Raw genomic sequence first — 14,287 nt, forward strand, 5'->3', positions numbered from 1 at the left:
TGCTGGATGCAGTGCTGGGGGAGCAGGGTGTGCAGGCCCTGGGAGCCCTGTGTGTGTCATTGCAGGGCCACAGTTCACATCCAGGTGAACGACGTGAACGAGTACGCCCCGGTGTTCAAGGAGAAGTCCTACAAGGCCACGGTCATTGAGGGCAAGAGGTATGACAACGTGCTCAGGGTGGAGGCCGTGGATGCAGATTGCTCCCCCCAGTTCAGCCAGATCTGCAGCTACGAGATCGTGACTCCAGATGTGCCCTTTGCCATCGACAAGGACGGTGAGGCACGGAGCTGGGGTGGGCTGGCACTGGGCACAGAATGGGGCCACCCTGGCCACGAGGGCCTGGAGCCTGGCACTGAAAAGTCAAACGGTGCAGGGCAATGCACTTGCAGATGAGTTTATTCAAGTCTGTATGAAGTACATTGATGGTACCTGGATGCATTGTATGCAGACCCTGAAGAATTGTCTTGTTGTCTGACAATTGCCCTTTTTCTGTATCAGGTTATATAAAAAACACAGAAAAGTTGAGCTATGGTAAAGAACACCAGTATAAACTGACAGTAACAGCCTATGACTGTGGGAAGAAGAGAGCTGCTGAAGATGTGTTGGTTAAAATTAGCGTTAAGCCTACGTGCAAGCCTGGCTGGCAAGGTTAGTTTGCTGTCTTTCCTCTCTGCTTTTAGCATTTACTGGTACCTTCAGTTAAACACGAGAGATCTTTAATATTGTTTCTTTGAATAAATATTCAGGTTGGAGCAAAAGAATAGAATACGAGCCTGGCACTGGTTCTTTGGCTCTCTTCCCTGGGATGCATTTGGAGACATGTGATGAGCCAATAACCTCAGTGGAAGCAACGGTGGAACTAGAAACCAACCATATTGGTAAAGGCTGTGATAGAGACACCTACTCTGAGAAATCCATCCACAGGCTTTGTGGTAAGAAAGCTTTTGTTAAAATAAAAATGGTCTCTCTTGCTTACTAGTTTTACTTTGAATTTTATTTTAGAAATCAATGAGTAGATCTGGTCTTCATTTGCACATAGTTTCCTTCAACTCATTTCCTCACTGGCAGCAAAAGGCATGAAATTGCCTGAAGGTGACTTCTACAATAATTCTCAAATGTGGTAAAGAATCTCTTTCTTCTGCCTCTCTGCTGTCTTACATAGACTAATAATGTCCCTTGCATGAGATTCATATTGAAGAGCTGAAAGAATTTGTGTGGAAGGGTATAGCTGTTAAAGCCTCTACTTTTCTCAGCATGATGGATGTAACGGCTGCAATCTGAGAAATACATGATGAAAAACTAGAGAAAACCAAGAAAAAACCATTTAACTTGGATCAGTTAAATTTGTACCGTGCTTGCCCTAGGAATAAATGCCCTTGGCATCCACTTACACTGCAGTTAAAGGTCTTACAAAAAGTCAGTGGAGCTCTTTGTAGCCATATGGAAGAATTGAGATTACAGGATAAATTATCACTCATGATTTATGCCTTCGGCTGCAGTTGAAAGTAATTGAAAGTCTGAGTAGCATGTAACCCCAGAGACCCAGGCAATTGTTGAGCTGTTCCCTGATTGAGGTCAGTGTGACGTTAAGGGTACCTGCTGCTGACTGTGCTGGGGGCTGGGAGGGGGTGCTTGTGCACGCTCTTCAGCTGGATCACTTCTGCTCTCACAGCTAAGTACAGTGTCCAGAGAAGGGCATCGTGCTCCTGGGGCTCAGGGACAAGTGGCATTAATGAAAGGCTTCCTGAGATAGAGGAAGAATCAGATCCTATAGCTTTGGAGGTTGAATTTGCTTATTATGAGATTAGTTGTCCACCCAGAAGTGAAATTTGTGGAAGTTACCATGGTATTAGATGCCTGTAATTAGTGCTACACTGTTTAAAAGGAGAATTGGGTGATGGCAGTGCATAATCCTGACAGTTGGTGCTGAGAAATTAGTGCTGAGATAAACAGTTGAATTTGAAACCGGTGGTGGTCTTTTAAATTTCTGTTTTGATTTGATCATTTGTGTTGTAGGTGCTGCCTCTGGCACAGCTGAGCTGCTGCCCCCTCCCAGCAGTGCTGCTAACTGGACTGTGGGGCTGCCCACGGATAATGGCCATGACAGCGACCAGGTCTTCGAGTTTAATGGCACCCAGGCTGTGAAGATTCCAGATGGTGTTGTCACAGTCAATCTCAAAGAGCCCTTCATGATTTCAGTGTGGATGAGGCACGGGCCCGGAACCAAGGAGAAAGAGACAATTCTGTGCAATTCAGACAAGACAGGTTTGTCAATACTTCAATTATAAACAGTCTCTGCGGTTGGTCGGTTTTTATGTGCTCTGGCAGCACATGTGACAGTGTTTTCTCTACCTTAAGGTTTTCTTAGAATTTATATGAGGTTGACTTTAAAAATCACTGTTGTGCTTATGTTTAGGCTCGGCTATCTTCAGATTGGGCAGACTTGTTTTTCTAATTCTATTTCAGTTTACATCATGCACTTCTTTTACTGTGGTAGATTACTTATTCTGGCACTGCAGCCTGGAGTTTGCATCTCCAAAGATAGCCTTGTTCTTGATGCTGCCTAAAAACATTAAGACACACATATCAGGTCTAGTGACAGCATTTGCTGCTATATCTTTATTTTCCTTAGGAGGATATAATTTCTCTTTCTCCAGAGATTAAATTTTGTTTTACTCTGTGCACAATTTCACTCTCTGCTTATGACACAGAAACAATAGTTTGGAAAATGCCATTAAGAGGAAGGAAATGTGAGAACCCTGTTTCCATAATTGCTATTTGTATCAAAAAAAAGCTCTTCTGTTTGCAAGTAGAGCTCTTTTTCTCCTGCTGACAGGTTTATCTCTGGCTCTTCAGTGCTGTGCCTTGCTTTAGGTTGGGTTAGGATAGAGACTTCTCTGTCTGTCCTGGAGCCTCATGGGTTCTTCAAGAGCGTTTGCCCTCACTGCTGCTGCAGATGTTTTACATTCCTCTTACCCTGCCTGATTTACTTCTGCATTGATTACCGCCTACCAGTGCCTTTGGTATTGAAGTGGGAGATTGCAGAGCAGGTGCATTTTGTTGGTGAGGTTAGGAGCAGGAGCTAACGCTGTTAACTGAACTGCCTGCAGATATGAACCGGCACCACTACGCCCTGTACGTGCACAACTGCCGCCTGGTGTTCCTGTTCCGCCAGGAGCCCTCCCAGGGAAAGTCCTACCAGCCTGCTGAGTTCCACTGGAAGCTCAATCAGGTGAGCCTGGGAGCTCGTGGTACAGAGCCGGGGTGAAAGCCAGCAGCCACTAACAGCCCTGGCAGTGTCCTCAGTGATAAATGCTTCCTGCCCCTCCAAGCTCCTGTTCTGCAGAACCCAGCAGTGCTTGTTTCACTTGTGATTGAGTGGCAGGCTCAGCTTCGGCTTTTCATCTTGAATATAAAGTAGAAAGTACAGCATCAGTCTTAGAGCTGTGACATCAGTTGTCTTCACTAGATGCACTCTAAGGTGGAGTGCATGAGAAAGCAGGAGGTATTTATTCCAGGTTGATCATAGCATTCAAGTGCTTCTGAGCATGTGACATTTTCTCAGCCCCCTGGATCTGTGATAAATAGTCCTGTCTTTTTAACAGTTCCTCTCAGCAAATACCTGTCCTTTGTCAAGTAAGGTTGTCTTATAACAGTATTTCAGGATGTGCATGCATGTAGAAATGTATTGTTAGATTGGAACAGGCTGTTATTTAATATAAAAATTAAAGGAAAGGAAGTATATGCAGCTTCCTGTATTGGCAACAGAATAAAGAAAGTTTTTATTAATGTTTGGCAGTCAGTTTGCTTTTCAGATGTGTGCCATGTGTGTGAAAGATCAACTGTGTCTGTACAGGCTTGTGTTGTAGGTCATTGGTACATCTGCATGTATGTTTATGCTAAACATGGGACCAGCTCATTACTGAACTGTAATGGGGAAAAAATGACAGAATTTTTAAAACTCTCTGTTCAGGTGTGTGACAAAGAGTGGCACCACTACGTGGTCAACGTTGAATTTCCTGCAGTGTCTCTGTATGTGGATGGGGTTTCCTATGATCCCTTCCCAGTCACTGAGGATTACCCACTCCACCCTTCCAAGATAGAAACACAGCTGGTGGTTGGAGCATGCTGGCAAGGTAAATACTGACAATTGTTAATACTTCTAATTAACTTTTTCTAATGAAATCTCTGTGGTTATCTAAAGGTACCCAGCAGGTCTTTTTAGTGCGTGAAATGTAACGTGTTTTGCCTGTTGCAGATGGGTTTTGCTCCAAGCTGGTATCACATATTTCCTCTGAGTAATTTTTTCCATGAGTGTTTGTTTGTTTTCTCGTTGGCCACAGGTGTGTGAAATGCAAGGCTGCTCACCAGCCTGTATTCCATCAACATGATTTTTGTGGTGGCCGTGGGGAATACTGTTAGCTTTTTTTAATAGTAGTTGTAACAATGCCTCATATACTCCAGGTTACCAAGCAGAACACTTCGTTTCAAGGAGGTTGAAAAGCATCTTGTAGGAAAAGTCTTCTCATCAATGGAAGCCTGTCCAGCAGACAGCTCTGCAGAGCAACACAAGCAGTGCTGTCTCTTGGGTATTTTACCATTTCTGCTTATAAAAATAGACATCTGCATTATTGTCTGCTCTATTTAGGCTGCACTAAGTTGTGTATGCAGCTTGTCTCCAAGGAACGAAAGATTTTATCCTTCTAAAGAAGTTCTTGGAACATTTCTTTTAAAAAATTTTCATTGCCCCGATTTTCATTGCTTGGTGCTTCCATTTGATAAATTGACTGCTCGATACATGTGATTCTATTATTGATTAAGAAATCTGTGTTGATAATGGCTTCTTTTGATTACCTTTCAATACCTTTTGGTGATTTACTGTATTAGTCTGGTTCTTGCATTAATTTCCCCTCATATGGAGCCAGTTGTTAGAGTTGTGTTGTCTTACTAAAGACAAAGGTTTGTGTGAGCTTTCCTCTCCTGGTTCTGCAGCTCTTGCTGCTGCTTGTGTGTGGGGCTCTTTGGGCTGTGGTGCCATGACTGTTCTTGTACCAGCACAGTGATGTGTCTTCCCCTGCACTGCAGCTCTTTGTTTCCAAGAACGCATAATCCTTGAGGAGCTGGGTCCAGTATAAGCAAGCTTTGGGGGATGTGCTGCTTTGTATTTTCTGGGATTTGAGAGTTTGCCAAATTGTAACTACTTGGTCCTTTCCCTAGTGTCCCATTCTTTGTCTTGCTTTTCTACAGAATATACAGGAAGTGAAAATGACAATGAAACTGTGCCCGAGACCTCTGCAGGTTGCTGGAGTTTTTTTCCCTACTGTTTTATTTCATTTTTAAGCCAAGACATTGCTTCATCTTGCACACAGCATGAAATGCAGGCATTGCATTCGGGCCATTGACCTTCACATAATCCTCTCCTAGGCTTGTGTCTTCATTGTGCTTCTATTTGCAGAGCATCATCAGCTGACTTCTGCTTAGTTTTGGGGGGTTTTTTGTTTGTTTTGGGTATTTTTTTGGTTGCATCCAAATGTACTTCCATGTACAATCTGCAATGGTTGTGATTGCAGTGAAGTGGTGAAAAAAGTTGCTGTTGTAAATATCAGTTATAATCTCTTTCATCCAGTTTTGTTAAAACATAAACACACACCATCCTATATAAATGTTTGTATTTATGCATGTAGAATGTGTCTTTATTATAGAATTTATTCAGTACATTGGGCAGCACCTCTGGAACTCGGGTACCTTTGCTCCTCTTCAGAACAAGACTGATCTCATGTTTAGGTCAGGCTGCTCACAACCACAGACCTGTAATTTACAGGGGATACTCACAGATACTTATATAAAATTGTAATTGTGAATGGGCAGAAAAGCTTTGGGTACCAGGTATTTCAGATTTGCTACAGGGTTATTTCCTCATAACAAATTTTAGTGATAGCTCAGTGTCTTGAGTTGCGATACCTAAAATTAGTGTATATTTTTAAAAGTGAATTCAAGATGGGTACCCTCCCTGTAAAGTTTAAGAATTGGTGGAATAGTCTGGATGTAACTGGCAAGAGGTTTCTAGCTGTGCATCACATTTTAATTTGGCAAGAAGGAAGCAGCATCCAGGGGCTCCAGAAGCTGAAGCTATATGAAAATGGTGTAATTTGGAACAGGACATTTCACCACTGAATATTTGAGTTGTAGCAAGGATCTGTTATCACTTAAAACTTCTAAAACAAGCTTAGACATCTTTCCAAAGTCAGATTGCTTAGTAAGTAATGGGCTTGAAAATGCACGTTTCCAGGTGGTGTTTTGTGGCCCCAGGATTTAGCAAGATGGACTAGTTGATCATGGTGACATCATCTTCAAAAACACTGAGGAATAAAGGGCTTGTTAGGTTGCCCTTATCAGACTTAGTTGAGTTACCTGGGTTTAAACTGCTCTCTTGAATCTGCAGAGAGAAGATGGCACCTTTAGAGGGGGCAGGTGACTCTTGGACACCTCTCAGAATGAGCTGAATGACTTTACAAAGCTCCTTTCTACCCTTGGAGTGCAGGGAGAGCCTGCAGGGCTGGTTTAGGTGGAGATCCCTCAAGCTGGAGGGATGCTCTCCTGTGTCCTGAGTAGGAGGTGTTACCCAGCAGGAAGGTTCAGGTTTCATGGCTCATCCCATTGTGTTTGATTTCTGAGCACCACCTCGCTGTATGGGGCTTCTTGTGAGATGTTTGTCATGGAGCAGGCAGTTCAAGGTGGCCACAGCTCTCTGAAGGCCACGTGCATGGTGAACTGTTCAATTCTTTCTTTGTGCCTGACATAATCACAAGGTTAACACCCAGAATGGATGGAAACTAACCTGCATGTGTATGATGCTGTGTGTATCAGCTGGCATACTTGCTGTTTTACAAAAGAAAAGCAGAAAGAATCATGACAAGTGAAGGTTTTTCCTCCCTCGTGTTTTGAAGGTGGCGAACTGCGCATGGCTCAGTTTTTCCGAGGCAACCTGGCAGGGTTGATGATCCGTTCTGGTAAACTGGAGAACAAGAAGGTGATTGATTGCCTCTACACCTGCAAGGAGGGGCTGGATTTGCAGATGGCTGATGGTGTTGGTAAAGGTGTGAAGGTAAATTTGCATATAAACAAAGGGGAGCGTGTATATTCCTTCTCTGATCAGAGTTACAAGTTTAACTGGCAGAGTTAACAGGGTGCCCCAGATATAACAAGCTCATCTCTTGTAGCATTCTGCATTAATATTACATAAAAGTAGGAAATTTTTCTTTTATAAACCTGGTCTTAAAAATGTAAGTTACTCTGCTGTCTTTTAAGTCTTGAAGAGATACTCCATATTTGTAAGCCTCTGTTTTACCAGATGTGCAGATTGTCTGATAAGAGATGTTTAACAAGCAGCTTCATAAAATAAGATTACGTGGCTTTTTCAGTAGCAAGGTTGTGTGAACAGAGCTAAATTTCTCTTATTTTTTTAGCTGTCTCTCTTCTGTATTACTAGAACCAGAACTAGAATATGTGCTTAGATTTTTTCTTAAAGAATGAAACACAAATACATGACACTGGGGTAAGGCAGTGAGTAGGGAGCTGAGACTGTGTGCCACAAGGCTGGGAAATAATGACCCTGTTGTTTTGAATATGGATGCAGTTCTCCTGCATTTATCAGTGCTGAGCTCCAGTTTGAATTGCAGATCATGTCACTCAGCTGGGTGTTCTCTTACGGTTTTCCTCCTTGTTTTCAGATCCACATGAACCCGAGCCAGTCAACGCTGACCATAGAAGGGGATGACATTGACAGAGTGGACAAGGCCATGCAGCACATTTCCTACCTGAACTCCCGCCAGTTCCCAACCCCCGGCATCCGCAGGCTGAAGATCACCAGCACTGTCAGGTGTGTCCTGGTGCTGAGCTGGAGCATCCCTGTGAGGGGCTGGTGGAGCCTGGTGTTCATGGGCCTCTCTTGGGAGAAACAAAGGAGTCCTGGGCTGTGTGACCATCCCACACTGCAGTACAGCAAATGTTATCCACAGTGCTCTGTTCTCTGCCTGAGAATGGAGTAGGGAGTGTGTAAGGTGGGGAGCAAAGTGCTGCCAGAGTGCTGGGAGTGTCTCCAGTCTCACAGCTTCATTAAAGGGGTTACCTGTGGCTCTAAGTCAAAGCGTAGAAATGAGGCCAAATGGTAACTGTAAGTAAAAATTAATTGTGAGATTGCTCCCTTGGTGGCTATTCCATACTTTCCAGGGCAGTGATGAATTTATCTAAGACTCCTGGGTCTGAGACAGCTTTTCAAAAATTTATAAAGCAATTACAGTGTGTAATTGTGCTTCCCTCTGAAACAATCACCTTGACTGCAAAACTGCTTCTGTCTCTCAGGTGTTTCAATGAAGAGGCCTGTGTCTCCATTCCCTCTGTGGAGGGCTATGTCATGGTCTTGCAGCCAGAGGAGCCAAAAATCAGCCTGAGTGGCATCAACCACTTTGCCCGCTCCGCCTCAGAGTTCGAGAGCTCCGAGGGCGTGTCCCTGTTCCCGGAGCTGCGCATCATCAGCACCATCACCCGGGAGGTGGAGCCCGAGGGGGACGGCGATGAGGATCCTACAGGTAACTGTGCCACCCTCCCCTCGGGCAGGATCTTCCTCCTGCACAGAGCCGCGGGCTTTTAGTGCACAATCCAGTAAGGGGAAAAAAGGTGTTGATCCGCTGGTCTGGGCTAACAAAAACTTAACTGGAAATGATAATACGTCCAGGCCATTATCCTCATGTAAATATCCCATGTTTATATTTTGTGTTTTATTTTTTAAATCATTATTTCGTGAATACTTGTTCTCCTCAGGCCTAGATTTTAATATTTGTTCTGGTGTTTCTGCTTAAATCTTTGGCTTTTTCTCTCATTTTTAGTTCAAGAGTCTTTGGTATCTGAAGAGATCATGCACAACCTGGATATGTGTGAGGTGACGGTGCTGGGAGAGGAATTAAATCAGGAGCAAGAGAGCCTGGAGATTGACATGACACGATTGCAGCAGAAAGGCATTGAGATGAGCAGTTCCAACCTGGGCATGATAATCACAGGTGGGGGTTCCTGCTGCTGCTCTTGGGAGGGAATGAGGAGACTGACACAGGGAGCAGTTCTAGAGAGGTGGTTTGTACCACCTTACTCCAAATACTTCATTTCTTTTAGAATTCCAAGCACAGCAATTCTGTGGAAAGCTGTGATTCTAGAAAATACAGCATTCTAGAACTATCCTTCTGTTCTTTACTCTGTTCCAAATAGCCTGTCACCTCTGGGCTGTGGAACTGCAGTTAGATTTTGCCCCAAAAAAGGCTTGTTCCTTCCATGGGTACTCCAGTGCCTAGGAGCACGCATCATTCTTTTCTGTTATGCTAAAGTATTCCATAGAAAAGCTCCCAGAATCCCTTCAAAGACTCTCTGGGTTTAGGATTTTACCACAAAACCAACCCACAGGATTTCAGTGGAGCCACACGTGCGTGTCGCTGCTGTTACCCTTTCTGTATCCTTAAAAATCTGTTGGCCAAGCAGCCTCAGGTGAAGCCACGGAGTACTATTTGTCTGGGCTCTGAGGTGGTGCCCTGGCAGAGCTGTAGCAGTGTCTGTCTGTCCCCAGGGGTGGACACCATGGCCAACTACGAGGAGGTTCTGCACCTGATCCGCTACAGGAACTGGCGCACGGCGTCCCTGTTCGACAGGAAGTTCAAGCTGCTCTGCTCGGAGCTCAACGGGCGCTACGTCAGCAACGAGTTCCAGGTGGAGGTGGGTCCACAGCATGCAAATGTGTCCCTCAGCTGAGAGATAATCGAGCAGTTATTGATTTAGGTTTTGTCCTGTAAATCGGTATTAGGAAATGTGAGCATTTCAGGCAGTGTTTTATATATAAATGTGGTTTTAGTTCTGTGTTTCAGCTTGAAATAAAATTGTTTGTAGAAGAAATAGTGTGGCTAATGGAGGTGTGAAGGTGGAAAGGTTGCTCTGAGAACACAGATTATTAATGTAGCAAATGGAGTGAGAATGGTGCTACCCAGAGAGCTGAGAGAGCTTTATGTGACACTTCAGGGGTGCCACAGATGGATGTGCCGGGCCCTTCACTGTTTTGCTTGTAATGTGTAAATTTCTGATACTAAGGGATTATGTTAAAGCACAGAGAGGCTAAAATTGCATTTTCTCTGCAGCAGGTTACAGGCTAATTATTATTTAGTATGCTTACATCAAGTAGATGGAAGTACAGCAGAAAATGGCATTTAAGGCACTAAAATTTAATTTTTTCTCTTTATTTTTATCTTTTCAGAATGATACTATTTGGTTTCTGGAGTTTAACACTTTCTGTTTGTCTCCAGGTGAATGTTATCCACACAGCCAGCCCAGTGGAACATGCCAATCACATTGCTGCACAGCCACAGTTCATTCACCCAGTGCATCATTCCTTTGTTGATCTCTCTGGTCACAACTTGGCAAACCCTCATCCCTTTTCAGGTCAGCATTCTCAGCCATTGAAGTTGAGCTGTTTTTTTGTCTTTCAAATTGATGTAATTATATTTAAGGCAATGAAGCCTAGTTCTTACTTTCCTGCTAACCTTTTAAGTGGCTGTATACAAACTGCCTTTGTGTAATATATATGAAAAATAATAATTGAATACTTGTGTAAAGCCATTTCCCCTGGCAGGTGATGGGAGGGTTTTTTTTCAGCACTATGAGAGTTACCAGTGTTGTGTTTCTGGCTGCAGTTGTGCCCAGCACAGCCACAGTGGTGATTGTGGTCTGTGTGAGCTTCCTGGTGTTCATGATCATCCTGGGCGTGTTCCGGATCCGCGCCGCGCACCAGAGAACCATGCGGGACCAGGACACGGGCAAGGAGAACGAGATGGACTGGGACGACTCTGCCCTCACCATCACTGTCAACCCCATGGAGGTAACCCTGGGCAGCTGCTGGCATTACTGCCCGTGGGCACGGGGGGAGAGCAGGACCAGCCCTGACACATTGCCTGGGAATTTAGAACAAATGTGCCGCATGCAGTTGGTTGGGATCTTGCAGGGGTTAGGAGGATGGGATTTTACAGGCCAATGTCCAGCACTAGTGTTCATCGTGTGCTCAGAGCATTAAACACAGCCTGTGTTTGCAGGAATTTATTGTCAGAACATCTGTGTTTACGATGTTTCCTTCTCCTGTGGCTGACATCTGAATTTTTAGAAAATTGGGGGCAAGAAAGATGTGTGACCTTCATGCTTTGTGTCCTATTGTAAGATCCTTTTCCAGTAGAATTTGCAGTAGTGGATCACCCTTCAGAGCCAATTTGTGTAGAGTGCCAGGATGTGCCAGGATTGTCACAGAACTCTTTTACAATGTGCTGCTTCCTTTGTCTTTTTTGCTTTCTGCCTAATTCCTGCTGAACTGCTAAATCTAGCAAGGAATCTGCAATAGCTCTTCCTCAATATAAAGCCTTGAATAAAGAGCAAAAATAATTTTAGCCACTATGGTAATGACAGCTAATTTTTGTCTGAACAGACGTACGAGGATCAACACAGCAGTGAAGAGGAGGAGGAAGAGGAGGAAGAAGAAAGTGAAGACGGAGAAGAAGATGACATCACTAGTGCAGAGTCTGAAAGCAGTGAGGAGGAAGAGGGAGAGCAGGAGGAGGACCAACAGAATGTTAACAGACAGCAGCAGCTGGAATGGGATGACTCTACCCTCAGTTATTGATTCTAGCTGCTCCCTTTGTCTTTATGTTCCCGCTCTAGAAGACTCCACTGTAACACACTCCATTGGTACCAAGGATTCATGGTGTTTGAAACAAAAAAATTCATTCTGGCCAGTAGATTGAACCCCCACACAGCTGTGTTTGTGTTCTGTCAGCTAGTTCCTGATGTGTAGGGTTGTAGTTAGCACCTCTTCCTTCAGCCATGCCTCAGTGACTGGATTTTTTTTACGCTCTGTGAGGAACCACCTTGCACTTTTTTCTTCATGTCATCTCAGCTAAGTGACTCTACAGCTCTGTAGCCATTGCACATGAATTTCTGAACTGTCTTTTTTTGCTCAGTGAAACAAACTTGGCTTTGTTCCTTTTTCTAAAAGATGCAAGGATTGCTTGTTGACAAAGGGTAAAGCTGCTCATTTCAGCCTGTTGATTTCTTTTAATTTTTTTTCCCCCGAATTAGTGCATGTGTAAAGTGGCAGAATGAGGTTAATATGTAGAAGATTAACAAGACTTTTTAATATTTTGTAAATATATTGGAATTATGTAATTATGTCATTTGTGGTAGTGAAAACAGGGATTGGGGTTTAAAACATGCTAAAGTGAAAAATCATGCAGCATGAACTATTCCAAGTCTCATCCTACTGCAGCAGGAGCACGGGCACAGTTCTTAGTGTAGATGTTCAGTAACTCTGTCTTGGCCTTGACTGCGATGTGTGCTCATGCCCCGCTCTCCTTGGACTCCTTCCTCTTCTTTCATCTCCTTTTTGTTTTGCAGAGGGAACAGACAAGCTTGTGAGAAGTTGTAAAGGCTTTAGGAGCCTCTGCAGAGGTTCAGCTCCCCTGTGCACTACAGTTTGGTTTTAATTTTATTTTTTTCTCCAATTGAGGCTTGCCATAAAGGCTTTTAAGTTATTGGGGAAATAACACTACATGCATGGTGGGCAGATCTGTGTGCTGTGGCTGTGGCCCCAGCTCCTGGTAGTTCTGGGGGGTGCCTGGAGCCCAATGTGGGCTGTGCACACTGCAGACAGACTGGGGTCTAGGGGAGTCTGAGCACCTGGGCTACCAGTCTACATGGATAGGGATTTGGGGGGGTTTTTGTTCATTTGTTTCTAATTTGGAAGTGGGAGGGTTTGGGGTGTAGCTGATACCACTGGACACTCCTGCTCCTCCCCTGCAGCCCCTTGTACAGATTGTCGGTGTTTTAAGCCTTTGTTTACACTTAGTAATTGTGTTTTCCTGCTGGTGAGAAACTGTAGCATAAATTACCCAACCAGAAAACCTTGGGAATCATGTTAATTCGTGTGATTTGGGTTGTTTCTGATCCCAGTTCCAATTTGGGATTATAGAGGGCAGTAGCTGGAAGGTACAAACATGGGGGGCTGTTTTTTCTGTCAGGCAGGGTTGTTTAACTTTATTTGGTCTGATGCAGAGTCGTGAATAATGAATTTCTGCTTGATCTGTGTGGAGGTGGATTACAGAGTAACTTGCTCTGCCTGTAGCAGGAGCCTGGGACTGCATTCCCTCCTGAGCACGGTAAGCCAAGCGCCAGCCACTGCTCCTGGCTGTGGCTGCAGAGCCCAGCGTGCCCCAGCCAGGCCAGGGCAGGGCCAGAGAGGGGCACAGAGGGGTGAAAGATCAGGGCTGAGCACGTGTTTGTACAGCTGGATCCCCAGAGCAGCCCCAGGATTGATGGGGTTTGCTCTGGGGGAGCCTGACTGAGGAGTGCCTTTACAATAGAGATGGACCTGGCAGCAGGGAAAGAACCCACACCAGAGCTTACTGTTTTTGGGGGTTGTTTTGGTTTTTTTTAAATGTAAAATTTTAGATTTCTAAAATGGGAAAATGGTTTTGACTACTTATGTGGTAATTAACTGCTAGTTTTAAGTAAACTGGGAAACTTTTAACTTATGTCTGACAGTTGTCCTGTGTTAATGTGTAGAAGACTTATCCTTCCATATACTGTTGCTGTAGCTGCTGTATTTTAGACCAAAACTGATCATGACTTAATGGTAATACTGAGGGGTTGTAATGTCCTGATGCAGTTTGTAGCCACTGTGGGTATAACTTTTCAGATGTGTATATTGGTAACAGGTCAGTTTGGAAAGTCTATAAGCTACAATAAATTTCTGGTTCTAAAGGTTGTTTGCATTTTTTATTTTCCTGAGTGAAACAAAATAGAATCCAGTTATATAAACTGCATTAATTTGCCTCTGCTGGGGGAGTAGGAGAGTTTTGTGGTCATTGCTTTCAAACACAGAAGGACTTGGCAGCATTTGTGTACAATTCGTCAATATCTTTTATTTCTTAGTTACAAAACATGTACCTACCGCAACTGAAGAGCCAAACATGTAAACATTCTCTTCTTGCAGAACCACGGTTTGGCTTAAAAAAATACTTCTTTTTCAAAGGCAACAGAATAAGCACAATCAGTTTGTACAGAGTTAAAAAAAAATAATGACAGAAACATCTCTAAATAAATAGAAATAAGTCTATCATTCTGAGCATATTTATAAAAATGAGAAGCCACTTGTAATGAAATGGAACATTTTTGAAAATTCTCTTAAGTTTCAGTCTTTAGTACAGTTCAGCTT

At 43.8% G+C, this 14,287-nt stretch overlaps 1 protein-coding gene across 4 annotated transcripts in view; it reads left to right on the top strand.

Moving 5' to 3' along the window:
- The window catches only part of CLSTN1 (calsyntenin 1), a 29,790-nt gene extending 15,957 nt beyond the window's left edge, over positions 1-13,833 (top strand). For 2 of the 4 annotated variants that reach the window (XM_058818639.1, XM_058818641.1), the window contains 15 exons: positions 66-274; positions 499-648; positions 747-932; positions 2,017-2,265; positions 3,111-3,232; positions 3,974-4,136; positions 5,248-5,298; positions 6,948-7,105; positions 7,731-7,879; positions 8,362-8,588; positions 8,886-9,056; positions 9,611-9,756; positions 10,338-10,473; positions 10,725-10,909; positions 11,504-13,833. In XM_058818639.1, coding sequence (XP_058674622.1) covers positions 66-274; positions 499-648; positions 747-932; positions 2,017-2,265; positions 3,111-3,232; positions 3,974-4,136; positions 5,248-5,298; positions 6,948-7,105; positions 7,731-7,879; positions 8,362-8,588; positions 8,886-9,056; positions 9,611-9,756; positions 10,338-10,473; positions 10,725-10,909; positions 11,504-11,698 — 2,497 coding nt within the window. In that variant the 3' untranslated portion in view covers positions 11,699-13,833. The remainder of the gene's footprint in view (positions 1-65; positions 275-498; positions 649-746; positions 933-2,016; positions 2,266-3,110; positions 3,233-3,973; positions 4,137-5,247; positions 5,299-6,947; positions 7,106-7,730; positions 7,880-8,361; positions 8,589-8,885; positions 9,057-9,610; positions 9,757-10,337; positions 10,474-10,724; positions 10,910-11,503) is intronic. The other 2 variants (XM_058818642.1, XM_058818643.1) reach the window with 1 other exon arrangement.
- The last annotated feature ends 454 nt before the right edge of the window (positions 13,834-14,287 follow it).

The sequence above is a fragment of the Ammospiza caudacuta genome, chromosome 22 (assembly GCF_027887145.1).
Source record: "Ammospiza caudacuta isolate bAmmCau1 chromosome 22, bAmmCau1.pri, whole genome shotgun sequence".
Taxonomy (NCBI): Eukaryota; Metazoa; Chordata; class Aves; order Passeriformes; family Passerellidae; genus Ammospiza; species Ammospiza caudacuta.